The sequence below is a fragment of the Salmo trutta genome, chromosome 1 (assembly GCF_901001165.1).
Source record: "Salmo trutta chromosome 1, fSalTru1.1, whole genome shotgun sequence".
Lineage (NCBI taxonomy): Eukaryota > Metazoa > Chordata > Actinopteri > Salmoniformes > Salmonidae > Salmo > Salmo trutta.
Window position 1 is genome coordinate 62,821,938 of NC_042957.1, and position 27,678 is coordinate 62,849,615.

At 44.9% G+C, this 27,678-nt stretch overlaps 2 protein-coding genes across 4 annotated transcripts; both read left to right on the top strand.

Moving 5' to 3' along the window:
• Positions 1 to 230: 230 nt before the first annotated feature.
• Positions 231 to 18,110, top strand: LOC115204803 (nucleus accumbens-associated protein 1). Of its 3 annotated transcripts, none has more exons than XM_029770474.1 (8): positions 231 to 393; positions 7,799 to 7,951; positions 8,322 to 8,579; positions 10,266 to 10,887; positions 10,969 to 11,139; positions 13,367 to 13,472; positions 13,651 to 13,748; positions 13,958 to 18,110. In XM_029770474.1, exons 2-8 carry the CDS (start codon positions 7,826 to 7,828, stop codon positions 14,248 to 14,250), a joined length of 1,674 nt encoding a protein of 557 aa, XP_029626334.1. In that variant the 5' UTR covers positions 231 to 393; positions 7,799 to 7,825; the 3' UTR covers positions 14,251 to 18,110. The 3 variants fall into 3 exon arrangements, with proteins under 3 accessions (XP_029626334.1, XP_029626337.1, XP_029626335.1); XM_029770477.1 differs by lacking the exon at positions 231 to 393 and adding an exon at positions 722 to 1,122; XM_029770475.1 differs by lacking the exon at positions 231 to 393 and adding an exon at positions 723 to 1,567.
• Positions 18,111 to 19,957: 1,847 nt separating this feature from the next.
• Positions 19,958 to 21,439, top strand: LOC115204839 (immediate early response gene 2 protein-like). The gene has a single exon (XM_029770478.1). The coding sequence runs from the start codon at positions 20,111 to 20,113 to the stop codon at positions 20,678 to 20,680; it is 570 nt and encodes a 189-aa protein (XP_029626338.1). The 5' UTR covers positions 19,958 to 20,110; the 3' UTR covers positions 20,681 to 21,439.
• Positions 21,440 to 27,678: the final 6,239 nt, after the last annotated feature.

Consider the following 27,678-nt stretch of genomic DNA (forward strand, 5'->3'; position numbering starts at 1 on the left):
CCTAAATGAATGTAGTCTAGACACACGCGCACAGCTTACTTTCCCATTTCTATCTCACACACAGCACAGGGAGAAGGGAGAGAGGCGGTTTCCTGCACGCTGCTGTGCCAATGCGCAAACACATCACGCCGTGGGATAGGTCTCCCCAAATTGAGGCTGTGCTTGAGACGATCATGCGATTGAATGATGAGCGCGTCATGCTTGTCTTTCTGGTCTGCGCGATCGGTGACTCGGCGCTCCGCTATCCCCTGGGACAGTGTTCCGCCCTCGATAGCTCTGCTATCGGCGTCTCGCCATTGCTCACAACGAATGGCTGCCTGTAGCAAGAGAGTGCGGGGAGAGGGCTATCGAATCCTCCATTGAAACGCTTTGCATCAGTTTCCCAGCTAGGGGGTGAGTATCTGCTGGAGAATGAGGATGTCTGTTGGGGTCGTACGAGGATGCAGGGGCGGTGGGCGATGACGCCGGGGCTAGACCGGTGTCCCTAGTTGGCACCGCGGTTTGGGGCAGATATCAGATGGGTTCGGAATGTTTCGTGGGGGTAAACTATTGTTTTGGGAAAGGTGTGCGATGGGGGATGGGTTGGTAAGAGGATGGCACCATCACAAACTTTAAACACCTCACCGGCTTGCGGCTTCCGAGCCCCACATGCCTTTGTGGCTACTTTCTCCTAGACATATGATCAAAAACTTTTTACAGTGCACGATCAAATATTTTTATGTACCGTCAATTGTAAGAATTTACGTGAGCTAAACGATTAAAATAATTGTAAGTTTCAGACACAAATATTTTGGCCATCTATCACATTGGTGAGAAGTGGTTAAATAGATGTCTTGTCTACCGACTTGGAACCCCCCTGTTCTGTGCCGCACTGGTTCCGTCTGGCTCGCCCTCAGCTGCTGCGTGTCCTGAGATGACCTGTTGATGTCGGTAAAATGGAGTATAGCAGTGGGAGTCATTTCCCCATCCCAAAAATATTTAAATAAATACGATTTGGAATCGATAGCTGACACCGTGGGACAACTGTCAACCTCATCGATACAGTTTGTGACAATCGGTTGTTTTTAATTCGTGGGTAATCGCGGAAGCAGCGGATACTGTGCGGTTGTCTGAGTGCATGAGGTGGATGGTGCGCTGGAGCGAACCCAAAATATTTTAGCAGTGCTATGTTAGCTTGCTAGTTTAGCTAGCTTAGCTAGTCCTGACAGGCACCCGATTCACAGGCCTGCGGATGGGATGCGTATATTGCAATGAAAGACGGGACTAAAAGGGACAGATGTGGACCTTTTCAAACTGATTAAAGTTCGTTATTATATCCGTATACTTTTTTGACAGCTGGCAAACGCCGTGGCGCTCCTGGATCGCGTGTTGCTGCATTCACTGCCCTTCTCTGTCGCCCCCCGGCCCGTGCCAGTGGAGCACTCCGAGCGGGCAGACTGGCACACGGCGCGGCGGTCACCTCGGTACACAGACAGCTATCGCCGCGGTTTGATCTTGCATCCTGGTCAAAACGCAACTCACGGGAGATACAATCTGTAGCTAGTAACAGCTAGCTATCACTTAAGAGGTTTGCTTTGAACTGTTTAATTTAATTCGTATTTAATGAATGTGGTTCGGGAACAGTTTTCGATGTGATCAATTTAAGCATGCCTATATCAATTTGCATGCTAATCGCATTCATTGAAACGATGAACAATGTATTTCAATGATGGTCAGTAGCCCTTCAAGAAGAAAAGTAAACATTGAATTGATAGTTGCAATGTGTGTAGGCAACATTTTATAGCAGGCAAGCTATATCCTTACAGTAGACATGGGGTTTGAAACCAGGAAATGCCTATAAAATAGTTGTGCCAGCACCTTGTTTTTTTTTTTACCCTTATTTTACCAGGTAAATTTACTGAACCCATTCTAATTTAAAGCAACAACCTGGATATTGTTAAAGGGGAGAGGAGGAGGGGGGATGAATGTGCCAATTGAAAGCTGGTGATGATTAGGACCAGTTTGTAAATGTATCCAGGACACCAGGGTTAACATAACACCCATACTCTTACAATAAGTGCCATGGGATCTTTAGTGACCACAGAGAGTCAGGCCACATGCTTAATGTCCCATCCAAAAGACGTCACCCTACACAGGGCAATGTCCCCAATCACTGCCCTGGGGCATTGGGATCTCCTTCGACCAGAGGCAGTAGCGCCCCCTACTCGTGTGGCTCAGTTGGTAGAGCATGGTGTTTGCAACACCAGGGTTGTGGGTTCGTTTCCCACGGGGGACCAGTACGGAGAGGAAAAAAAAAATGTATGCATTCACTACTGTAAGTCGCTCTGGATAAGAGCGTCTGCTAAATGACTAAAATGTAAAATGTACTCCCATCCAGGGACTGACCAGGACCTTGCTTAGCCTCAGAGGCAAGCCAACAGTGGGATGCAGGGTGGTATGCTGCTGGCCACCACCCATGCAACCCTCTCTAATAATCTGTAAGGCAATCTAAATGAATTTAGCAGTTGGTGTTTTCACAGACTATAGTCTAGGAGTGTGGATAAACTGGAAAATATTTTTACTTTCTATAAGATCACAAATATGTTGGTCCTTGGTCCATCACAACATCACATAAGCTGTGGCTGCATTTTAAATGCTGGCAAAACATTCTTGAGGCTCCTGTGAAAAGACTGGCTCTTATGTTGACACTGTGTGACCTAGTTTTGTGACTGACTCCACTGCCCGGTATGAGATGTGAGGCAGTGGGTTACCTGAACTTCTCCTCCTCTGCCCTCTAACCTGGCTGCTGTGCCTGACATGACCCCTTTACTGGGCACAGCCCTTGTTCAGGCCCCTCTCCTACCCTCCTTGGTCGCTCTCTCAGTGCAAACACACCCAGGCTTTATTCTATTATGTGTGTGTGTCCTGCCAAACTGTAAACAGGCAGTATTGTTTAGTGTGTGTGTGAATGTGTGTGTGTGTTTGTTTGCGTTGGTGTGTGTGAGTGCGCATCTGTGTTTTTGCAAGAGGGCATGAGTGAGAGATGGAGACAAATACAGTGTTTCTTTTACCAGTGTAGCTGGCTGGATCCCAAAACAAGGCTTATATGTTGGGCTGCTTACTTCACCTTTAATATGTTAGTCAGACTTCTTGTGAATCTTGTGTTTCACTAGGTGAGAAGATTCTAACTGTCTGTCTGTTAATGCTGCCACATAGTATCCACCCCGTCAATGGCAGATTTTGTGTGTGTGTGTGTAGTCTATAAGCGTGTGACTGCATGTGTAGGTGCATAGATGCATGCTAGAACATGCATGTGTAATGGATGCAATAATAGCCTATAGCATCAGTTAGCGAATCAGATGCTTTTATGAAAAGTGACTAGTTGACAGTGACACATTCAGTATGGGTGGCCCGCTGCCCGTGCAGGAATCAAACTAGAGGTCGACCGATTATGATTTTTCAACGCCGATACCGATTATTGGAGGCCCAAACGGCCGATACCGATTAATCGGACGATTTTATTTATTTATTTGTAATAATGACATTTACAACAATACTGAATGAACACTTATTTTAACTTAATATAATACATCAATAAAATCAATTTAGCCTCAAATAAATAATGAAACATGTTCAATTTGGTTTAAATAATGCAAAAACAAAGTGTTGGAGAAGAAAGTAAAAGTGCAATATGTGCCATGTAAGAAAGCTAACGTTTAAGTTCCTTGCTCAGAACATGAGAACATATGAAAGCTGGTGGTTCCTTTTAACATGAGTCTTCAATATTCCCAGGTAAAACGTTTTAGGTTGTAGTATTATAGGAATTATAGGACTATTTCTCTCTATACGATTTGTATTTCATATACCTTTGACTATTGGATGTTCTTATAGGCACTTTAGTCTTGCCAGTGTAACAGTATAGCTTCCGTCCCTCTCCTCGCTCCTACCTGGGCTCGAACCAGGAACACATCGACAACAGCCCCCCTCGAAGCAGCGTTACCCACGTAGAGGAAGGGGAAACAACTACTCCAAGTCTCAGAGCGAGTGACGTTTGAAACGCTATTAGCACGCACCCGGCTAACTAGCTAGCCATTTCACATCGGTTACACCAGCCTAATCTCGGGAGTTGACAGGCTTGAAGTCATAAACAGCGCAATGCTTGAAGCATTGCGAAGAGCTGCTGGCAAAACGCACAAAAGTGCTATTTTGAATGAATGCTTACGAGCCTGCTGCTGCCTACCATCGCTCAGTCAGACTGCTCTATCAAATCAGCACAGAAAAAAAATAAAAATAATGTATGAAATGTATGCATTCACTACTGTAAGTCGCTCTGGATAAGAGCGTCTGCTAAATGACTAAAATGTAATGTAAATGTAAATCATAGACTTAATTATAACATAATAACACACAGAAATACGAGCCTTGGGTAATTAATATGGTCGAATCCGGAAACTATCATCTCGAAAACAAAACGTTATTCCTGTTACATTGCACAATCTTCAATGTTATGTCATAATTACGTAAAATTCTGGCAAATTAGTTCGCAACAAGCCAGGCGACCCAAACTGTTGCATATACACTGACTCTGCGTGCAATGAACGCAAAATGACACAATTTCACCTGGTTAATATTGCCTGCTAACCTGGATTTCTTTTAGCTAAATATGCAGGTTTAAAAATATATACTTGTGTATTGATTTTAAGAAAGGCATTGATGTTTATGGTTGGAACAACGTGTACCTAAGCGATTATATGCAACGCAGGACAGGCTAGATAAACTAGTAATATCATCAACCATGTGTAGTTAACTAGTGATTATGATTGATTGATTGTTTTTTATAAGATAAGTTTAATGCTAGCTAGCAACTCACCTTAGCTTCTTACTGCATTCACGTAACCTCATGGAGTGCAATGTAAAGTAGGTGGTTAGAGCGTTGGACTAGTTAACCGTAAGGTTGCAAGATTGAATCCCTGAGCTGACAAGGTAAAAATCTGTCGTTCTGCCCCTGAACAATGCAGTTAACCCACCGTTCCTAGGCCGTCATTGAAAATAAGAATGTGTTCTTAACTGACTTGCCTAGTTAAATAAAGGTCTAAAAATTTTTTTTTTTTAAATGGCCAAATCGGCGTCCAAAAATACCGATTTCCGATTGTTATGAAAACTTGAAATCGGCCCTAATTAATCGCCCATTCTGATTAATCGGTCGACCTCTAAATCAAACCCCCAACAATGCTGGTGTAGCCAGCACCATGCAGTGGAACCGCTATATGTGACAGTGCTTATAAGCTGATAGCTGGAATTCTGTTTTGGGTACTGATTCATAGACGATAAAACGTTGATGTGACAGTACTGCTTCTCTGTTGTCTGTGCTGTTTATGGTTGTTATGGGGTTAGCTGAGGTGGATGTCTGTGCTGTTTATGGTTGTTATGGGGTCAGCTGAGGTGGATGTCTGTGCTGTTTATGGTTGTTATGGGGTTAGCTGAGGTGGACATCTGTGCTGTTTATGGTTGTTATTGGGTTAGCTGAGGTGGATGTCTGTGCTGTTTATGGTTGTTATGGGGTCAGCTGAGGTGGATGTCTGTGCTGTTTATGGTTGTTATGGGGTTAGCTGAGGTGGACGTCTGGGCTGTTTATGGTTGTTATGGGGTTAGCTGAGGTGGACGTCTGTGCTGTTTATGGTTGTTATGGGGTTAGCTGAGGTGGATGTCTGTGCTGTTTATGGTTGTTATGGGGTTAGCTGAGGTGGATGTCTGTGCTGTTTATGGTTGTTATGGGGTTAGCTGAGGTGGATGTCTGTGCTGTTTATGGTTGTTATGGGGTTAGCTGAGGTGGATGTCTGTGCTGTTTATGGTTGTTATGGGGTTAGCTGAGGTGGATGTCTGTGCTGTTTATGGTTGTTATGGGGTCAGCTGAGGTGGATGTCTGTGCTGTTTATGGTTGTTATGGGGTTAGCTGAGGTGGATGTCTGTGCTGTTTATGGTTGTTATGGGGTTAGCTGAGGTGGATGTCTGTGCTGTTTATGGTTGTTATTGGGTTAGCTGAGGTGAATGTCTGTGCTGAGCTTCAGAGATAGTGGGAGGGGAGAGGAGGCGCTTACACTGAACCTTTTAAGGGTGCATCTTAATAGTCCAGAGTGGCTCACTGTCTTTGTCTCCTCCTCTTCATCCACACACGGCATTCTATATGATGTTGTCAAGAGGAATGACAGATCTTTCATTTCTGTGGACTTTTGAGCACAGGCCTATCAAATATTAGAGGGCTGCAGGTTTAGGTTGTTGCATGTTTGAGAGAATAGTTTATGGGCAATTCAAACAAACCCACATTGTAGTACTGTAGCAGTAGGACATTTACACAGATGTAAACACACATTTTATAATCAAATAACATCTTTGAATTGGTTTTAGGCCTATATAAATAGCAGATAGAAGTGATATGCTTTCACTTTTCAGAATAAGACGTGTGTGTGTATGGGCATTGACATTTGCTACATATGGATAAGTAGGCTTTTTGAAATAGTATTTTAAGGGTCTCCTTTCTGCTCAAAACACTGTAAAATGGTTTACTTTGTCTGAATGACAAATGAAAGCGTTAGGTTCACCTCAGTTGCTTCCAAATGGGTATCATCACTAAACATGTTTCATCCATTGGAGGGTGCTGTCCGCTAGTGTTAAGGTCAGAGTTGAGCTGATAGGATTTCCTCTCTCTATGATGGGTGCTATGGTTGGGCTTTATTTTACAGCCCTCTATTTACCTGGTGTCCTTAGAAATGAGATGGTAATAATAGTTAAATGACTTAATAATTAGGCCCTCCTCCTTAGTGGTTTCTCATTGATTGATTGTAACATGCACCACTAGTACCATGTTACTTGTTATAGTGAACAAAAATATGACCTCAACAATTGCAACGATTTTACTGAGTTATATAAGGAAATCAGTCAATTGAAATAAATGAATTAGGCCCTAATCTATGGAATTCACATGACTGGGCAGGGGTGCAACCATGGGTGGGCCTTGGAGGGCACTGGCCCACCCACTGGCGAGCCAGGCCCAGCCAATCAGTTTTTCCCCACAACATGGCTTTATTACACACAGAAATACTCCTCAGTTTCATCAGCTGTCCAGGTGGCTGGTCTCAGACAATCCCGCAGGTAAAGAAGCCAGATGTGGAGGTCCTGGGCTGGCGTGGTTACACGTGGTTGTAAGGCTGGTTGGACGTACTGCTAAATTCTCTGAAACGACGTTGGAGGTGGCTTATGGTAGAGAAATGAACATTTAATTATCTGGCAACAGCTCTGGTGGACATTCCTGCATTCAACATGCCAATTGCCCACTCCCTCCAAACTTGAGACATCTGTGGCATTGCGTTGTGTGACAAAACTGCACATTTTAAATGGCCTTTTATTGTCCTCAGCACAAGGTGCAACTGTGTAATGGTCATGCTGTTTAATCAGCTTGTTGATATGCCACAACTGTCAGGTGAATGGATTATCTTGGCAAAGGAGAAATGCTCACTAAAAGAGACATACAAAAATGATGCACAACATTTGAGAGAAATAAGCTTTTTGTAAGTATGGAACATTCCTGGGATTTTTTATTTCAGCTCATGAAACATGGGACCAACACTTTACATGTTACATTTATATTTTTGTTCAGTGTAGTTACCAATGGTGTTGGAATCCATGATATAGGTTAAGTACAGGGCATTACTGTTTGTTGCTTCATTAGGTTGGGGACAAATGGGTCAGCCTCATGCAGAAGATTGGTAACTGATTTAATTGGGTCTTTTAAAATATGTTGCTGATATCTCTCTCCCTCCAGACCCTGTGGTGGTGTGCGTAGCGCACCATGGCCCAGACCCTTCAGATGGCGATTCCTAACTTTGGCAACAACGTCTTGGAGTGTCTGAACGAGCAGCGTCTCCAGGGGCTCTACTGCGATGTCTCCGTGGTCGTCAAGGGACACGCCTTCAAGGTGGGATATTACTGTGTGAATTGCATAGATTGTGTACTATAATGTGCATTTAAGTGTTCTGATGTGCAATACCAATTATTTATCTATCAGTCTATCCCGGCGGTAATGGCTTGATTTTGTTATGAGTTTATTATCCCGTTGCCCTTCATGACTTGCCATTATTGGTCAACAATTTTGATGTTAGAAAAAGAACAGAGAAAATCTAATCACTGAATCAAAGCCGCCCTCAATTATCAGAATCATGACATTTTGCACCTCCCAAAAGATCAACCACACAGTTTTAAAATAAATGTATCATTCAAACAAAGGAAACATTCCTTATATAACTCATAACTCTATAGTATCTTCTTACTCCTCTCTCCTTCTCCAGGCTCACCGTGCCGTGCTTGCGGCCAGCAGCTCTTACTTCCGGGACCTGTTCAGCACTGGGGGAGGCAGCGGCTCCAAGACCCCCACAGTGGTGGAGCTCCCCCCGGCCGTCCAGCCCCAGAGCTTCCAGCAGATCCTGGCCTTCTGCTACACAGGCCGCCTCAGCATGACAGTGGGAGACCAGTTCCTCCTCATGTACACCGCAGGCTTCCTGCAGATCCAGCAGATCATGGAGAAGGGCACAGAGTTCTTCCTCAAGGTAATAATAATGGGTTTTATATAGCCTTTTTAACAACCCAAGCATGTTAAAAGGAAAACTCCACCCAAAAATGATATTTTGGTATTTGTTTCAAAGTATTATTTGTGGGAGGAGTTTTCCTTTAAGGTTGAGGTGGATAGGAGGCCTCCTTCAAAGGGGAGGCTTGTCCTGCATCACAATCACACACAGTGACCACAGGTTGTGTCGTTATGCTGTGCTCTTTATTCAGAGGTCTTAGAATGATACACACATACATACCAGGGTTTCTGTTAGCCTGTAATAGCTTGCTTTTGTCCGTATAAAAAAAAATGCAGATAAATAACATTTGCGTCGGCTAACTGCTAGGGAGAAGAGAAAATCCCATTGCAAAATAATGCTTTTTAGCCTATTTATTGATGGAAATGCATTTGACTGGTCATGCTTATCCGTCTATTGGGTAATCTGCATAATTTAGTGGAAGTAAATTGGTACGTGTGTACAGTATATTTGTATGTACCGTATCCTAAAATACGAGGTCAAATTATTTCGTCGGAGCTCTGGAAAGAGGCCTGATTTCCTGAGTTGGAATTCTGAGTTGGATGATTGTTCACAACTTTTTTTTCCCCAGTCAGAGCTTGTTTTTTCCCCAGTTCCCAGTTGTCTTGAACGCACTGAAGTCAGAAGTCAGTGATTTCCCAGTTGCTTTGAACGCTGCATCAAACGGCAACAGAAGGCAGGCTTCATCAGTGCGTTGCCCACCACTTTGCAATGAGCTGGAGGCAGTATGCATTTTGAAAACATATACTTAAAATGTTCAGGTTTCAAACAATTAATACACATTGAGGCATGTCTTGCGTTGCTTCAAAGTAGCCTGTTAGATCTCCTCTCGTTCTAAATTTAGAACGGATATTTTCATCTGTTACATGAAACCGCTCACGTGTAGTGCCCTTTTGATAATGGTGTTTTCCTGCTAATTGTGGTATGGAACGAACATTTGTGCATAGCCTACTGCCTTGTGCACATTGCTACGCTTATAATGTGAAGAAATAATAGTTTATCGACATTTTAAGCTAAACGTTCTGATCTGTTCCATCAGCCTCATTGCGTTTTATGTAGCTTAGAGCCCAAATTCATCAGTAGGCCTATCGGTCCACAACTGGCCCAGAGTCTGTTTGAAATGGGCTATTTATTCTCAACAAGCTGACCAATAGAATAGGTAGCTAAACATTTCTACTATAGTAGATTGACATAGGCTAGTGATTTTGCTGTTGGTTACTCATCTTGTTGGCCGAGGAAAAATACATGTGTTTGAAGTGTCAGAATGAGAAGGACAGCACATCGTTGCATCCTGGACTTGTATGTTCTGTTAATATGAATGACCATATTCTAAATGTGATGGCTGTCATTCTGAGCACCGTGGGTGGACTCCCTAATCACGCTATGCACCAAATGCAAATGCGCCCGGTAAATTTCTCAAATGTCCGGTAAATTAAAATGTTGCTGATCAAGTGTCCGGCACCACATGTTCAGAAACCCTGATACATGTTTATCAGAACTCTACCAGGCGTTTCCAGAGCGACAGTACACTCAATTGAGATGCGTAAACAACCACTTATCACAATCATTGCAAGTATTTGCATATACAGTGTATTTATATTTCCATAATAAACTATTGATAAATGTATTCTCTCCATATTCCTCCTCCAGGTTTCCTCGCCGAGCTGTGACTCCCAGGGCCTGCAGGGCGAGGAGGCTCCGCCCTCCGAACCCCAGAGCCCGGTCACTCAAACCGTTGCCGCGGGGACTGGCAGTCGCCCCGCCTCCTGCCTTACCCCCCTCCCCCTCGTGTCGCGGGTGAAGACAGAGCAGCAGGGAAACCAATCAGAAGCCTCGCCTTACTCGGTGGTGTGCACCCCTGTGGCTAAGCGCTTGTGGGAGGGCGGCAGCAGCCGAGACGGGGGCGGAGGGGGCTCATGCGGAGGCGGGTCCAGGAAGGCCGCCCGCTTTTCCCAGGAGTCTGTGCGAGGGAGTGCCATCCAGAGCTCAGGGGCGCTGACACTGGCCATGGGGATGGGCGCCAGCGGGGCGGGGATAGGCTCAGGGGTCGGGGGTCACGGCAGCGGGTCCAACGGGAGTGTGGTCTCCATGGGCAACGTGGCATCGGAGGGCGCCAGCCCGGGCACGATGAGCGCCTACACCAGTGACTCGCCTATCAGTTACCATGACGAGGAGGAAGAGGAGGAGGTGACGGAGGAGCAGACAGAGGAGCAGTACAGGCAGATCTGTAACATGTACACCATGTACAGCATGCTCAACGTGGGCGCCGCAGGTACCGACGTGTGTGTGTGTGTGTGTGTGTGTAAAAGGTCAGACCAGACAGATCTAACACATGTCTTTCTCCCACTGGTAGCTGGTGAGCGTGTGGAGGCCCTGCCGGACCACTCAGAGACCCGGGGTCGTATGCGGGGTCGCCAGGACCTGTCGTCTCTCCCCGCTGAGCTCATCACACAGATAGGCAACCGCTGCCACCCCAAACTATACGAGGAGGGGGACCCCGCAGAGAAACTGGAGCTTGTCTCAGGTCAGTGTGTGTTATGTGTGTGTGTGGATCCATTCTGTCATTTCAGAACTGGAGTAGGAGAAGGGTCAGAGAAGGGTCTAGGGACCGAAGTGGAATGTGGCCTTGTTAAAGATGTGCTATCTTAATTAGAACAGCAGGAAACTAATCCTGCAGCAACAGGAAATGTGAATTATTATGAGGATTATAATGAATGGACATGTTGTAGGGGTTGATAGATTTTTTGTTAGGGCGAATCAAGTCAGAAATGTTCAAATGGAAGCCTTTTTAAACCTTGAATACACAAGTTTGCATTTTCTCTGCAGCAACAGAGTGATCAAATGAAGATAGTACACCGCTTATACCCTGAGTGTAGAAAACATTAAGAACACCTGCTCTTTCAATGATAGACTGACCAGGTGAAAGCTATGATCCCTTATTGATGTCACTTGTTAAATCCACTTCAATCAGTGTAGATGAAGGGGTGGAGACAGGTTAAAGAAATATTTTTAAGCCTTGAGACATAGATTGTGTATGTGTGCCATTCAGAGGGTGAATGGGCAAGACAAAATATTGAAGTGCCTTTGAACGGGGTATGGTAGTAGGTGGTTTGGGTCAAGAACTGCAACGCTGCTTGGTTTTTCATGCTCAACAGTTTCCTGTGTCTATCGAGAATGGTCCACCACCCAACGTGACTCAACTGTGGGAAGCATTGGAGTCAACATGGGCCACCATCCCTGTGGAACACTTTTGACCCCTTGTAGAGTCCATGCCCCGACTAATTGAGGCTGTTCTGAGGGCAAAAGGGGGGTTGCAACTCCATATTCGGAAGGTGTTCATAATGTTTGGCACTCTTAGTGTATACTATACACACACTGTATAGTCTACTGTAGTAGTTGTCCTTAATGACTAGTGAAATGGGACGTGGCCTGGTTCTGCAGTACACTGAGAGTGGTCCTTACATGACTAGTGAAATGGGACGTGGCCTGGTTCTACACTACACTGAGAGTGGTCCTTACATGACTAGTGAAATGGGACGTGGCCTGGTTCTACACTACACTGAGTGGTCCTTACATGACTAGTGAAATGGGACGGTGCCTGGTTCTACACTACACTGAGAGTGGTCCTTACATGACTAGTGAAATGGGACGTGGCCTGGTTCTACACTACACTGAGAGTGGTCCTTACATGACTAGTGAAATGGGACGTGGCCTGGTTCTACACTACACTGAGAGTGGTCCTTACATGACTAGTGAAATGGGACGTGGCCTGGTTCTACACTACACTGAGAGTGGTCCTTACATGACTAGTGAAATGGGACGTGGCCTGGTTCTACACTACACTGAGAGTGGTCCTTACATGACTAGTGAAATGGGACGTGGCCTGGTTCTACACTACACTGAGAGTGGTCCTTACATGACTAGTGAAATGGGACGTGGCCTGGTTCTACACTACACTGAGTGGTCCTTACATGACTAGTGAAATGGGACGGTGCCTGGTTCTACACTACACTGAGAGTGGTCCTTACATGACTAGTGAAATGGGACGTGGCCTGGTTCTACACTACACTGAGAGTGGTCCTTACATGACTAGTGAAATGGGACGTGGCCTGGTTCTACACTACACTGAGAGTGGTCCTTACTGTGAGATGACTGTATGTAAGAGATGAGGCATGTGTCAGTGTGGTTAATATTAGCCAAGTCAAGGCCTCTCTGGGAACATGCATATGTAATGTTCTACTGCCACCTTGTCCAGGAGTGTTCTGTCAGTCTACATGTGGACTACAGTCAAGTATTCCCATTTGTTTGGCCTGCTGCTTGTTTGTTTATTATGCAGAGTCAGTCCCAGGATGTGTGTCTGAAGCAGGACGTGTCTGTGTGTGTTTTACAGATTGTGTGTGTGGTGTATGAGGGGTATATCCAGGTTTGTGTGTGTTTTACAGATGGTGTGTGTGGTGTATGAGGGGTATATCCAGGTTTGTGTGTGTAAGCAGGACATGTCTGTGTGTGTTTTACAGATGGTGTGTGTGTGGTGTATGAGGGGTATATCCAGGTTTGTGTGTGTAAACAGGACGTGTCTGTGTGTGTTTTACAGATGGTCTGTGTGGTGTCTGAGGGGTATATCCAGGTTTGTGTGTGTGTAGAAATTCAATAGGGGTAGTGTCTTGAGTAGTCCATGGTAACACTGTTCTGTGTGTTTGTTTTTTTATGTTGATTCTCACTAATCTGTGTGTGTGTGTGTGTGTCTGCAGGTACGTGTGTGTTCATATCTCGAGCCCAGCTGATGAACTGTCATGTCAGTGCAGGGACCAGACACAAGGTGTTGCTCAGGAGGCTGCTGGCTGCCTTCTTCGACAGGTTAGTGTGTCTCTCTCTTTCACATCTGACGTGACTGTGTGTGTTTATACGTCTGACGTGTGTGTGTGTGTTTATACGTCTGACGTGTCGTGTGTGTGTCTGCCTGCCAGTGTGTGTGTTAACAGTTGATGGATGTCTGCATGTTTATAAAGGTATCATTATGCTCTCTCCCTGTCAGGAATACTCTGGCTAACAGCTGTGGAACAGGAATCCGCTCCTCCACTAACGACCCCAGCCGCAAGCCCCTGGACAACAGAGTGTTGCACGCAGTCAAATGTGAGTGTTTCACTTAAACACAAGTGCCTTTTTGTTAGTACAAATGGGCGGCTGATTTATGATTGGGCTCATCAATCCTAACTCTCTGGTCTTTTCCTCTTTTCTCTCTAATTCTCTCTCTATTCCCCTCCTCCCCTTCCTCCCTGATTCCTTCCTCCTCTCTCTCTCTCTCTCTCTCTCTCTCCTCCCTCCCTCCTTCCCTCAATCAGTCTACAGCCAGAACTTCGCCACGAGCTTCAAGGAGAGCGAGATGAACGCCATCGCGGCGGACATGTGCACCAACGCCCGCCGCGTCGTCCGCAAGAGCTGGATCCCCAAGCTGAAGCTGCTCATGGCCGAGGGCGACGCGTACTCCGCCTTCCTCCCTGACGCCAAGATGGAGGCCGACGCACTAGGTGCGGAGCCAGGCTTTGAACCCAACTCACTGGAGGGCGCCGAGACGGGTGTCTCGTCCGGCGAGTCGCTGCAGGGGGTGGGCAGCGACGGAGGCACTTTGTTTTAGATGGGGAGGTGGAGTACAGAAGTGTTTAGAAGACGATGATGATGATGATGATGAATACATATATTTCCCTGTACTCCCCTCTTTCTTCTCCTCTGGTAGTGTGGCACATCCCCCTGACTCTTTGGCCTTTTGATCCTCCACCTTCGACATGTGACTCTGAAACGTTGATAGGGGAAACAGGGGTTGTTACCAGGATGTTAACCAGGAAGTTATGCTTTAATTTTGAAAGCGAGAGTCCAAGCAATCGTAACTTCCAATATGGTTTCTGCTGTATGTTAGTATGGGGGTAGAGAAAGGGTGATACGTTTGTGGGGATGCAGTATTTTCTTTATTTAAAAAAAAAAAAAAATTAACCAAATTCCTGCCTCTCCATATCAAAACACATTCCCCTGGTTTTGAATGTAGATGTCAGCAGCATTGCACAATGTCAGTCTGAACGATTGTATCCCAACCTCTTGAGGAAAAACAAACCGACAGAAAGATAACTACTCTATGGATATGAGAGAGACTGTAGTTTCTCTCTAGAATGAGAGAAAAGGGGGAGGGAGGGAGCGATAGAAAGACCCCTACTCCACCTGTCCTCCAACCCCACACCCTTCTGTGACCAGAACAAAATGATTATGTCCTCAGTTTTAATGTAGTCTCTCTTCTTGTAGCTTTTATGATCACAGCTGGTTTCTCTGTAACATGCGATGGATCCAGAGATGAGGACTACAGGTTGTACCATAATTGTAAAGATATCCAAGGGGAACAGAGAAAGACGGCCATATTTTTTTGAATATGTATTTATACAACCGTGGGTGTGTACAGAGAGAAAGAGAGGGATTGGTTTTAAATCTCTGTTGATTTATTGTATTTTGAACAGCTGTTTTTGCAAAGAAAGTCATGCTCAGAAAAAATAAGATTTAAAAGCAAATAAATAAGTGCTATTTTTTGCATAAAAATATGGTATTGATCAAGTGGTCAGAGAAGTCTTAAAGTAGGGCCTTTTGAGTTTTTTGTTTTGACAAACTATTGAACTGAAAAATATCTGTTTTTAAGACAGAACTGGGCACTTTCTACCTGCGGCAATCCAATATAGCTAATCTTATTCTTGTCCTTTTTCTCTATGGAAATTGTCAAGGAAGCCTACCTATGTGGCTGTTGACAACGATGACTGACTATGTTATGCTTGCTAGCAAGCTAGCGACGTTACTATGCTAGCTAAACTGCTTACTCAAATCACAGCTAAATGTAAAAATGCACAGCTTGAATCAACTGGTTGACTGCTGCAACTATCGTGCTAGCTAGCTAACCCCTCCTCTGGTGGTTAGCGACGTGCTCCGAAGCAGACTACTGACATTACACATCATGAGGTGGTGATTCAATGACCCGAAAACATTTGGAATAATGGAATGTGCCTTTTTTAATTGACATGGATATGCAGGGGTGGGTCCTGCTTATGTTGATGTTGGGAAGGAGGGAGTAGAACGGGGTTTAAAAGGTGGTAGGTCATTCAGCTTGAGACAGAGTTGTAACACACACATGTCCCAAAGAGAGATGGGGTGAGGCCAGGGGGACTGGCATTCCGGTGGAGTGTGTTGGTGTGTTTTAAACAGTCTCCTATATGTGCGAGAGCAAGCATTTGTGTTCATTCCTTGAATGTTACTGAAAAGCATATTTGTTCCTGTGCGATTGATGTGTGTGAGTGCTTTAGGTGGATGTGCGTGTGTGAGTGAGTGTGCTTTTATGTGTGTGTGTCCTCCACCTGGTAGTGTTTTGGATTGGTTTAAGGCTCCCTCTGCTGGGACTCTTGTCTTTGTGAACGATGACCTACACCATCTTCCATACACCTTTGCAATCCAAAAGATGTGAGACACCTTCAGATAGAAAAGTGATGTATAGAGCGGACACAATTCACTTTTATCCATACGTCAGAGAAGCAGGTCCACTCTATGCATGACATTTCTGTCCTGATTGCTTTTTAACTCTCTCTCACGCTTGGTAAATCCAAAATGGACAATGGTGGATATGTTAAAGGGGAGGTGAAGCACCTTTTTATATGGGATGAACCCATGTTTCCTGCACCTTTGATAAAGGGTTTTGATGGGTCGTGTGGAGAATCAACCCAAGGGTCATGCAAAGGCACGGCCTTGTTCAAAATACTTTTAAGCTGCATCCTTCCTCCCTTTCCTTGATGTAAGCACTTCAGGGAAGGGACTAAAGGAAGGGTGCATTTAGAGAGTATTGGAACATAGCCTGCGTCTCAGATGGATGTGGGATGCACTGGGATGACTCCTGTTGTAAAGATTGGGACCGTTGAACTGACTTTCCACGCTCGTCTAGCGATTTCCTATGTAGGGTGATTGTGTAAAATTGTGGAAGCGATGAAAGGACCATTTTTTTATGTATGTTTTGTTATTTTTTACTTGGTCTTGCATGTTGTCGAGACGTCATGGAGACTGGTGTGTGTGTGTGTGTGAGAGCTCCCAGCATGCATTTGGCCTACAGGTCAGAGGAGGAGGATGATGGTTGCTTTGGTCTTAAAGTACTGGCCTAATGTGCTACTGAGTTGGTGTGACTGAAGGGAGGGAGGAGCGGTCATGTTTAGGGAGAGAGGTGTCATGGCTGTAGACTCTCTGTCCATCAGAATGTTGTACAGAAAACAATATTAATTTTAAAAATGTTTTTTTTATCTTTTTTTTTCTTGTATTGCTTCTTTTTTCTTTAAAGAAACGTGTACTGTAAAGACCTTAAAGAAATGCTACTAATTGAAGGTGGTGAAAGATTTACCAACTTCTTGCTGAAGAAAAATTTGAAAAGGAAAGAAAGATAACTGTAGATAGCTAGACAGAGCACCGATAGCTAGACAGAGCACCGATAGCTAGACAGAGAACTGTATATTTTTTTCATTGTTTGTGATGAGGGTTCCATGAGAGGTTCTTCCAGGGGGGGATGATGGGACAGACTAGGGCACTGTACTGTCTTGTCTATTGGGGGGAATGATTTTTGGGGAGGTGGGTGGGTAATAGTGGGTGTTTGGAGCTATAGAGGTCTGAATTACAAACTTTGCTCCTGTTATTGAACCTGTACACCAGGGTCTGATTTCACCCTGCTGAACAGATCCCATGATATTATGGACACGGTCAGATCCACTCTTGTTCACCACCTGCTGTTCACATGTGGTACTGCAGACCAGTGCACTGCCTGGAGCCACCACCAGATAACAGTATTTCCCCCACAGACCATAGTCATTGACTGAGTTGGTTACTAAGTGATCAAAGTTCAGTTTTGTGTGTTTTGAGGAGGGTTACTTCTCTCAGCTCTGAAGCACAAGACTAAAGGAACAGAAAGGAATGTTTGTTTGTGTGAGACAGGACAGTTCAAGCTGATTCATCCTCCATCCCTACAGGTAGATGTCCCTCCTCCCCCAACACACACACCTCAAGAGGATGGACAAACAAAGGCAGTGTCCAGTGTGGTATATAGGCTTGGCGAAGGACCTTTTTTCACATATACATATATAAATATGAATATATGTATAGATATATACTGTATATTATACATAGAGGCACTAAAGAAGTTGGATTGTTAGTCGTGCACTCTCAGCATGAGGTATATACCCACAAACCGCTTATTGAAACCAGTGCAGTAGCATCCCCAATGTCTCTGCCCCTGCTCCTTGCCCTCTGTGACCCTGTAGCGCCAGTGCTCATTCTGTTCTCATTGTTTTCCAAGTGCCAATAACTTTGTGAAACCCCTTAACTGTGACCCAATATTATTCAAGGTAATTGCACATTAACTACTGTAAAGAAAAATCATTCAGATAAATGTCAACATGGATTTAAAAAAACTATCTTAATAAAACGTTTGTAACAAATTATTTGTGGCCTAGCTCCTTTTTTCCATAATATTTGTACCACTGACAAGATTGACTTGTAAATTATAGGTTTGCTACCTGCTGTAATTAGACATTATCAAAGGTCTGTTCACTCTTGTGGGGATTTTGGCAATAATGAAGATGGGCAATTTAAAGTGAGAGCACCAAATGGAATGTGGGCAGGGGAGTGCATAGTAAGTGAATCAAATCACAGCTCAGCAAATGAATGCTTCTTGGTTCCATTTGGACCTTGACTTAGAAATGATGCATACAACTTATATTGGACAGGGACATATTGAACCAAAGAGTCCAGATGGAGGATAGGACAGGAACTACTAGAGGTGTGATTTTGGATTGATGGAATACAAAAAAAGTCTCTAAATTACAAAAACAATCTAAACCTGTCTTTCTGTATTAATAGAACAAGACGTAGGTCTGTCATTGTCATGGATGAACATATATGAAACTGCACCATTTATATTTCACATAGTGTTTGGTTTACCTTTCATGTAATATAAAGTATTAGGTCTTGAAGAAACCATGTAAAAGTCGTGCAAAAAAAATCATATTTCACCTTTATTTAAATAGGTAGGCCAGTTGAGAACAAGTTGTGAAATGAATGAAAGCTTGCTGAGGGAGAAAGTTTTCTTTGCCAATCCAGAGCCAGTTGACTGATAGTTTGATTAGCACTGAGCATGGCTTGCTTGCTCCTTTCATCAATGTCAGATTTCCAGCGGGCATCCTTGCTGCCAGATGTGCATCCTAAAATAGATGTGTTGAGTTGACCCCAAACGCGGCACTACTGTATTAAGCGCGCTCCCGATGCCCATATTTGGGCTCAGGGAAACAGAGCGCAGAGTCTTGACAACACCATATAAGGAGATGTGTTCTGACGCAATCCCTAATGGTTCGCACTTTGTATGGCCAATGGAAGCAAGGGTCTCCTATGCGCGTCACGGGTTTTCCACTGCAGCGCGCGCGCCTCGGTTACCCGTCGGATGTACTTTATATGGGCATCTGTCGATAACCCCTCTGAAAAACAGCTCCCATCGGAGTAATGTTATAGTAATGTGAAGCAAGAAAAACATGAAGATTCAAGAGTAATTTATCAACACAGCTTTTCCCAGTAGAAAATCATTATATAATGGCTTTGATTGGTGGTCTTGACCTGATACCAGTAGCTAAATATAAGGCTATTGAGGCATGGCTGTTAGCCTTTTAGCCATATCATTTTTGTTCAAAGGATTCATTAAAAAAAAATTGGAACAGTCTCAAATGCAATTTTTTTATTTAACCTTTAATTAGCCTACAGGCTAATCTATTTTGCAAGAGAGACATGTTCAAGAAAGCAGTAGTCCACTTACACAAGAAAACAAAATGCAATTCCCTTCCACTTAATAATAGATGTCACACACACACACACACACACACACACACACACACACACACACACACACACACACACACACACACACACACACACACACACACACACACACACACAGACAATTAGCCTAGTGATAGTAAGACAATGCAACAACTAAATGGCACCGATATTTTATGAATTGTATTGGTTTCTCGGGTTTCTGTTCTTTCATTAGCCTAGTATAAAGTGTATGGCCTGTTGACAGTGGACAGATTTGCGTTGATATTCGGTTGTTCAAATTACACAATTATGCAAACAAATGTGGTACAAATAAACACAGCCTAAACACAACCTACACATGTGTCTAGTCATAAATAGTAGTCTATCTGCGTTATCCGCAGCTCTTGTGGGGCTTTTGGCATAGGAGGAGCTCATGGAAGAACTTACACCTCTCAGACGAGAGCGAGCCACTGACGTCAGCGAAGTTATAATAAAGCGGGTTGTACAGGCACGTTCATGTCTGTATGTGTGTGAAGTTTGGAGACTCTAGGCCCTAACGGTAAAGGAAGGTCCAAAGTTGTGGCAATCAAATTAACGAGTCTTTAAACGTCTTAAGATCAATAATAAGCAACAACATGGAGGTCAGCGCTGAGGCCAAGAGGATTATGGTCCACGCTCTAGGCAAACTATACAGCTCGCGCGCCCAGCGCGGGGGACACCGTCTCCACCGGAGTCTGCTGCTCACGCTCGTAATGCAGTCCGCCCGGGATATCTACCACGCATCGCAGGCCAGTTGTGAAACCACGACAGCAGCAGAGCCGGTCCAGCAAGAGTCACCGATGGAGGAAACAACTGGAGACCCTTTGGAGAGGGAGGTTTCCTCGTCTCTGTCTGGACTACCCGCGACCCCCCAGCCCCAGGAGAGTGCCTCATCCTCCGAGGACGAAACGAGCTCACTCCCGCTGCACTGCAGTGTAACAGCAGGTAGAGAAGACAAGGAGAACCGGGGCCCGTCGAGGCCTGACCGTAACGCCAGGAAGAGACGCGGCAAGGCGGCCTCAGAGCCCGACTTCCTCCCCTTCAAGAAAGCGAAAATGGAGCAAGGGAGAAATACCGTCATACGGAGCTCTGTGAACTGCTACGGTGTCAGTGAGGACTCACTGGCCTCATCGGTGCCCATGTTAAGAGCCATTGCAGCGTTTTGAAGGGACAATGAAGAGTTTGCTTTGATTTGGGTTCATAAATATAATTTTGTGACCGAGCAGGAGGAATGCGCCATGGGCAAAACTATCCGGGTATGAGCCGGGTAGAGAGAGAGGAGGCCGCATATGCGTTCAGACACTATAAAACGCTATGGTCTCTAATGTTGGAAACGGGGCTGTCCCGGGAACTCAGTTGAGATTTATCCGAAACTTGGAGCTTGTTTTGAAAGAAGTGACTGATCGTGACCGTAAAAGAGTTCCTGTTCTGCCGCTGTGACTGTCCCCGCTGGATGTGCGCCAAAAGAGGAAGACGGAAGAACATTGTTTGGTCTAATACTTTCTAGGGCTGGGCCTGGTGGAAAAGGACTGAATACAATATATGGCACAAGCCTAAACCGACTGAATAGTGCTGGTTAAACGGACTTTTATTGCCTACACGTGCGCCATGATGCTACTATGACCATCGTTATGAAAATACTAGACCAACTATTTACTATTAATCACTGTTGTGGGCCCCAGTAATCCAAACATTTGACCTATTACATAAATTGATCCATTAAATGTTCTGAATGTTCTACCTGTATGATACATTCAAATGTATATTTTGTTCATTTGGAATTGGAATTGGTTAAACTGTGGAACTCTTCTTCCATACGAACCAAAATGAATTGTATCGACACTGATAACCAAAACTGTGAAACAAACCATTCCAATGACACTACCTCAGTTTTATTTATTAAAACGTTTTATAATGAACTTGAACCTTGTCTCGTTTCCTTTTAACTTGTTGTAGCCTTGTGGAAACTATTCATCATGACATGGGTGCCCACTAGACACACAGTGGTTGAATCGACGTTGTTTCCATTTCATTTCAACCCCTAAAAATCAGTTTTTAACGTGGAAGACTGATTGGATTCTTTTTCAAACAACGTTTAAATTATTTCCTGATGACATGGTCACATTTTTGTTGAATTCACGTTAGTTGACAACAACCAATGGTAAATAAAAACTTAACGTTGAACTGACATCTGTACCCAGTGGTTGGGCGGATGTGGGTGTGGTATGGGGTACGCGTGACTAAAAGAAACAAGGGTAGTAAGAATATTGCCCCATGGCGCGTGTGGGGAGGAAACGGCAATGGGTGTGATGAGTCGTCATCGCTATTCTCGCGCGCGCGCACACACACACAAACACAGAGAGAGAGAGAAATAGAGGTTATATTTCCAGGAGGTTACGCTGTTGTAAAGAAGAGACGCAGGACGAACACTATTTCCCCGTCATCAAATTACGCACGGAATGGGTACAATGTATCACTTTTGTTGTTAACCTCGGGAAACTTGAGAGGGCCTATTGTGCCAACCGGACAGCTGTGGAGTACGGTCAGACATGGGACACTGTTCTCCCAGTGGCATGCAGGGGCATCGGCCTGACCACCCCAATCACAATCTGGGCATGACTCTGCACGACTGGCCCATGTATCTGGACCAATATTCTGGTTGGATAACCAGACAAAAATACAGTGTGAAACGAAAACAAGGGGCTGCCTGGAGCTGCTTTCATGAGGGTTTAGAAATTGGTGTTTGTTTTTGCGCTGTTGGGGGCCGATTCCGAACCAAGTTAAGCCCATGTAAATAGAAAGTAATTCCCTTTGTATGCACTTTTTTCTCTATGCTTATTCGTACCTTGAATTGAATGAGAATAGCACCTGCAATTTGTTCAGGGTGGAGTTTAAGAAATGAAGGTGTGGTGGAGGTGAGTTATGACCTTCACCAATTCCCTCATAATTCCAACACTTTTATGTGCGAGGAAACCGGAAATAAGGTCGAGCAAACCTGCCGGTTCCAAGTGTAAAAACCTCTACTTTCTTTGTGAAGGAAAAGCAGCCAACAAGTACTCAGCATACAGTTGAAGTCAGAAGTTTACAAACACTTAGGTTGGAATCATTAAAACTCGTTTTTCAACCACTCCACAAATTTCTTGTTAACAAACTGCAGTTTTGGCAAGTCCACTAGGACATCTACTTTGTGCATGACACAGGTAATTTTTCCAACAATTGTTTACAGACAGATTATTTCACTTATAATTCATTGTATCACTATTCCAGTGGGTCAAAAGTTTACATACACTAAGTTGACTGTGCCTTTAAACAGCTTGTCATGGCTTTAGAAGCTTCTGACAGGCCTATTGACATAATTTGAGTCAATTGGAGGTGTACCTGTGGATGTATTTCAAGGCCTACCTTCAAACTCAGTACTTCTTTGCTTGACATCACGGGAAAATCAAAAGAAATCAGCCAAGACCTCAGAAAAAATGGTTGACCTCCACAAGTCTGGATCATCCCTGGGAGCAATTTCCAAATGCCTGAAGGTACCACGTTCATCTGTACAAACAATAGTACGCAAGTATAAGCACCATGGGACCACGCAGCCTTCATACCACTCAGGAAGGAGACACGTTCTGTCTCCTAGAGATGAACATATTTTGGTGCGAAAAGTGCAAATCAATCCCAGAACAACAGCAAAGGACCTTGTGAAGATGCTGGAGGAAACAGGTACAAAAGTATCTATAACCACAGTAAAACGAGTCCTATATCGACATAATGTGCGAGAAAACCGGAAATAAGGTCGAGCAAACCTGCCGGTTCAGCAAGACAGAAGCCACTGCTACAAAACCGCCATAAAAAAGCCAGACTACTGTTTGCAACTGTACATAGGGACAAAGATCATACTTTTTGGAGAAATGTCCTCTGGTCTGATGAAACAAAAATAGAACTGTTTGGCCATAATGACCATCGTTATGTTTGGAGGAAAAAGGGGGAAGCTTGCAAGCCGAAGACACCATCCCAACCGTGAAGCACGGTTGCATCATGTTGTGGAGGTGCTTTGCTGCAGGAGGGACTAGTGCACTTCACAAAATAGATGGCATCATGAGGTAGGAAAATTATGTGGATATATTGAAGCAACATCTCAAGACATCAGTCGGGCAGTTAAAGCTTGGTCGCAAATGGGTCTTCCAAATGGACAATGACCCTAAACATACTTCCAAAGTTGTGGCAAAATGGTTTAAGGACAACAAAGGCAAGGTATTGGAGTGGCCATCACAAAGCCCTGACCTCAATCCTATAGAAAATTTGTTGGCAGAACTGAAAAAGTGTGCGCAAGCAAGGAGGCCTACAAACCTGACTCAGTTACACCAGCTCTGTCAGGAGGAATGGGACAAAATTCACCCAACTTATTGTGCAAAGCTTGTGGAAGGCTACCCAAAATGTTTGACCCAAGTTAAACAATTTAAAGGCAATGCTACCAAATACGAACTGACTGTATGTAAACTTCTGACCCACTGGGAATGTGATGAAATAATTAAAAGCTGAAATAAATCACTCTCTCTACTATTATTCTGACATTTCACATTCTTAAAATAAAGTGGTGATCCTAACTGACCCAAGACAGGGAATGTCTACTAAGATTAAATGTCAGGAATTGTGAAAAACTGAGTTTAAATGTATTTGGCTAAGGTGTATGTAAACTTCCGACTTCAACTGTATGTGGGAACTCCTTCAACACTGTCGGAAGAACATTCCTCATGAAGCTGGTTGAGAGAATGCCTAGAGTGTACAAAGCTGTCATCAAGGATGGCTACTTTGAAGATTCTAAAATTTAAAATATATTTTGATTTGTTTAACACTTTTTTTCTTACTGTATGATTCCATATGTGTTATTTCATAGTGTTGATTGTCTGTGAAGGACCTGGGCGTTACTCTGGACCCTGATCTCTCTTTTGAAGAACATATCAAGACTGTTTCAAGGACAGCTTTTTTCCATCTACGTAACATTGCAAAAATCAGAAACTTTCCGTCCAAATATGATGCAGAAAAATGTATCCATGCTTGTCACTTCTAGGTTAGACTACTGCAATGCTCTACTTTCCGGCTACTCGGATAAAGCACTAAATAAACTTCAGTAAGTGCTAAATATGGCTGATAGAATCCTGACTAGAACCAAAAAATGTGATCATATTCCTCCAGTGCTAGCCTCCCTACACTGGCTTCCTGTTAAGGCAAGGGCTGATTTTACTGCTAACCTACAAAGCATTACATGGGCTTGCTCCTACCTATCATTCCGATTTGGTCCTGCTGTACATACCTACACGTACGTGTCGATCACAAGACGCAGGCCTCCTAATTGTCCCAAGAATTTCTAAGCAAACAGCTGGAGGCAGGGCTTTCTCCTATAGAGCTCAATTTTTATGGAATGGTCTGCCTACCCATGTGAGAGACGCAGACTCGGTCTCAACCTTTAAGTCTTTACTGAAGACTCATCTCTTCAGTAGGTCCTATGATTGAGTGTAGTCTGGCCCAGGAGTGTGAAGGTGAACGGAAAGGCTCTGGAGCAACGAACCGCCCTTGCTGTCTCTGCCTGGCCGGTTCCCCTCTCTCCACTGGGATTCTCTGCCTCTAACCCTATTACAGGGGCTGAGTCACTGGCTTATTGGTGTTCTTCCATGCCGTCCCTAGGAGGGGTGCGTCACTTGAGTGGGTTGAGTCACTGACGTGGTCTTCCTGTCTGGGTTGGCGCCCCCCCTTGGGTTGTGCCGTGGCGGAGATCTTTGTGGGCTATACTCGGCCTTGTCTCAGGATGGTAAGTTGGTGGTTGAAGGTATCCCTCTAGTGGTGTGGGGGCTGTGCTTTGGCAAAGTGGGTGGGGTTATATCCTGCCTGTTTGGCCCTGTCCGGGGGTATCATCGGATGGGGCCACAGTGTCTCCTGACCCCTGCTGTCTCAGCCTCCAGTATTTATGATGCAGTAGTTTATGTGTCGGGGGGCTAGGGTCAGTCTGTTATATCTGGAGTATTTCTCCTGTCTTATCCGGTGTCCTGTGTGAATTTAAGTATGCTCTCTCTAATTCTCTCTTTCTCTCTTTCTTTCTTTCTCTCTCTAGGAGGACCTGAGCCCTAGGACCATGCCTCAGGACTACCTGGCATGATGACTCCTTGCTGTCCCCAGTCCACCTGGCCGTGCTGCTGCTCCAGTTTCAACTGTTCTGCCTGCGGCTATGGAACCCTGACCTGTTCAACGGACGTGCTACCTGTCCCAGACCTGCTGTTTTCAACTCTCTAGAGACAGCAGGAGTGGTAGAGATACTCTCAATGATCGGCTATGAAAAGCCAACTGACATTTACTCTTGAGGTGCTGACTTGTTGCACCCTCGACAACTACTGTGATTATTATTATTTGACCATGCTGGTCATTTATGAACATTTGAACATCTTGGCCAAGTTCTGTTATAATCTCCACCCGGCACAGCCAGAAGAGGACTGGCCAACCCTCAGAGCCTGGTTCCTCTCTAGGTTTCTTCCTAGGTTTTGGCCTTTCTAGGGTGTGTTTCCTAGCTACCGTGCTTCTACACCTGCATTGCTTGCTGTTTGGGGTTTTAGGCTGGGTTTCTGTACAGCACTTTGAGATATCAGCTGATGTAAGAAGGGCTATATAAATACATTTGATTTGATTTTGATTTGATCAAGTTTGCAGATGACACAACAGTAGTAGGCCTGATTACCAACAATGACTAGACAGCCTACAGGGAGGAGGTGAGGGCCCTGGCGGAGTTGTTCCAGGAAAATAATCTCTCCCTCAACGTCAAGAAAATGAAGAAGCTGATCATGGACTTCAGGAAACAGCAGAGGGAGCACGCCCCTATCCACATCAACGGGACCGCAGTGGAGAAGGTGGAAAGCTTCAAGTTCCTCGGTGTACACATCACTGACAATCTGAAATGGTCCACCCACATAGACAGTGTGGTGAAGTTGGCGCAACAGCGCCTCTTCAATCTCAGGAGGCTGAAGAGATTTGCTTTGGCCCCTAAGACCTTCACAAACTTTTACAGATGCACAATTGAGAGGTACGACAACTTCACCGCCCGCAACCGCAGTGCTCTCCAGAGGGTGGTGCTGTCTGCCCAACACATCACCGGGGGCACACTACCTGCAGCATCCGATATCACAGGAAGGCCAAAAAGATCATCAAGGATATCGACCACCTCGCCTCCTGAGTAGCACAACGGTCTCAGGCACTGCATCGCAGTGCTAGAGGCATCACTCCAGATCCGGGTTCGATCCCGGGCTGTGTTGCAGACGGCCGGGACCGGGAGACCCATGAGGCGGTGCACAATTGGCCCAGCGTCATCCGGGTTAGGGGAGGGTTTGGCCGGGATGTCCTTGTCCCATCACGCTCTAGCGACTCCATGTGGTGGCCGGGTGCATGTACATTGACTTCGGTCACCAGCTGTAAGGTGTTTCCTCCTACACATTGGTGCGGCTGGCTTCCGGGTTAACCGAGCAGTGTGTCAAGAAGCAATGCGGCTTGGAGAGGGTCGTATTTCGAGGGACGCATGGCTCTCAACCTTCGCCTCTCCCGAGTCCGTATGGGAGTTGCAGCAATGGGACAAGACTGTAACTATGAATTGAATATCACAAAATTGGATAGAAAAGGGGTAAAAAGTACAACAAATGATAAAGGACATCAACCACCCAAGCCACGGCCTGTTCACCCCGCTATCATCCAGAAGGTGAGGGCAGTACAGGTGCACCAAGCTTCCCGCCATCCAGGACCTCTAAACCAGGGGGTGTCAGAGGAAGCCCCCAAAAATTGCCAAAGACTCCAGCCTTCCTAGTCATAGACTGTTCTCTCTTTTACTGCATGGCAAGCAGTAGCGAAGTGCCAAGTCTAGGTCAAAAAGGATTCTTAACAGCTTCCCCCAAGCCATAAGACTCTTGAACAGTTAATCAAATGGCTATCCGGACTATTTGCATAGTCCCCACCCCACCCCCCATTTTTACGCTGCTACTACTCTCTGTTTATTATCCATGCTTAGTCACTTTACCTCTACCTACATGTATATATTACCTCAATTACCTCGACTAACCGGTGCCCCTGCATATTGACTCTGTACCGGAACCTGCTGTAAATAGCCTCGCTACTGTTATTTTATTGTTGCTCCTTAATT

Bases quoted from the DNA above. Each gene is read 5' to 3' on its own strand.
- LOC115204803 (XM_029770474.1), top strand. From the start codon at position 7,826: ATGGCCCAGACCCTTCAGATGGCGATTCCTAACTTTGGCAACAACGTC. The intron at 7,952-8,321 runs GTGGGATATTAC...CTCCTTCTCCAG, and splicing joins TCAAGGGACACGCCTTCAAG to GCTCACCGTGCCGTGCTTGC. The intron at 10,888-10,968 runs GTACCGACGTGT...TCCCACTGGTAG, and splicing joins GCTCAACGTGGGCGCCGCAG to CTGGTGAGCGTGTGGAGGCC.
- LOC115204839 (XM_029770478.1), top strand. From the start codon at position 20,111: ATGGAGGTCAGCGCTGAGGCCAAGAGGATTATGGTCCACGCTCTAGGC.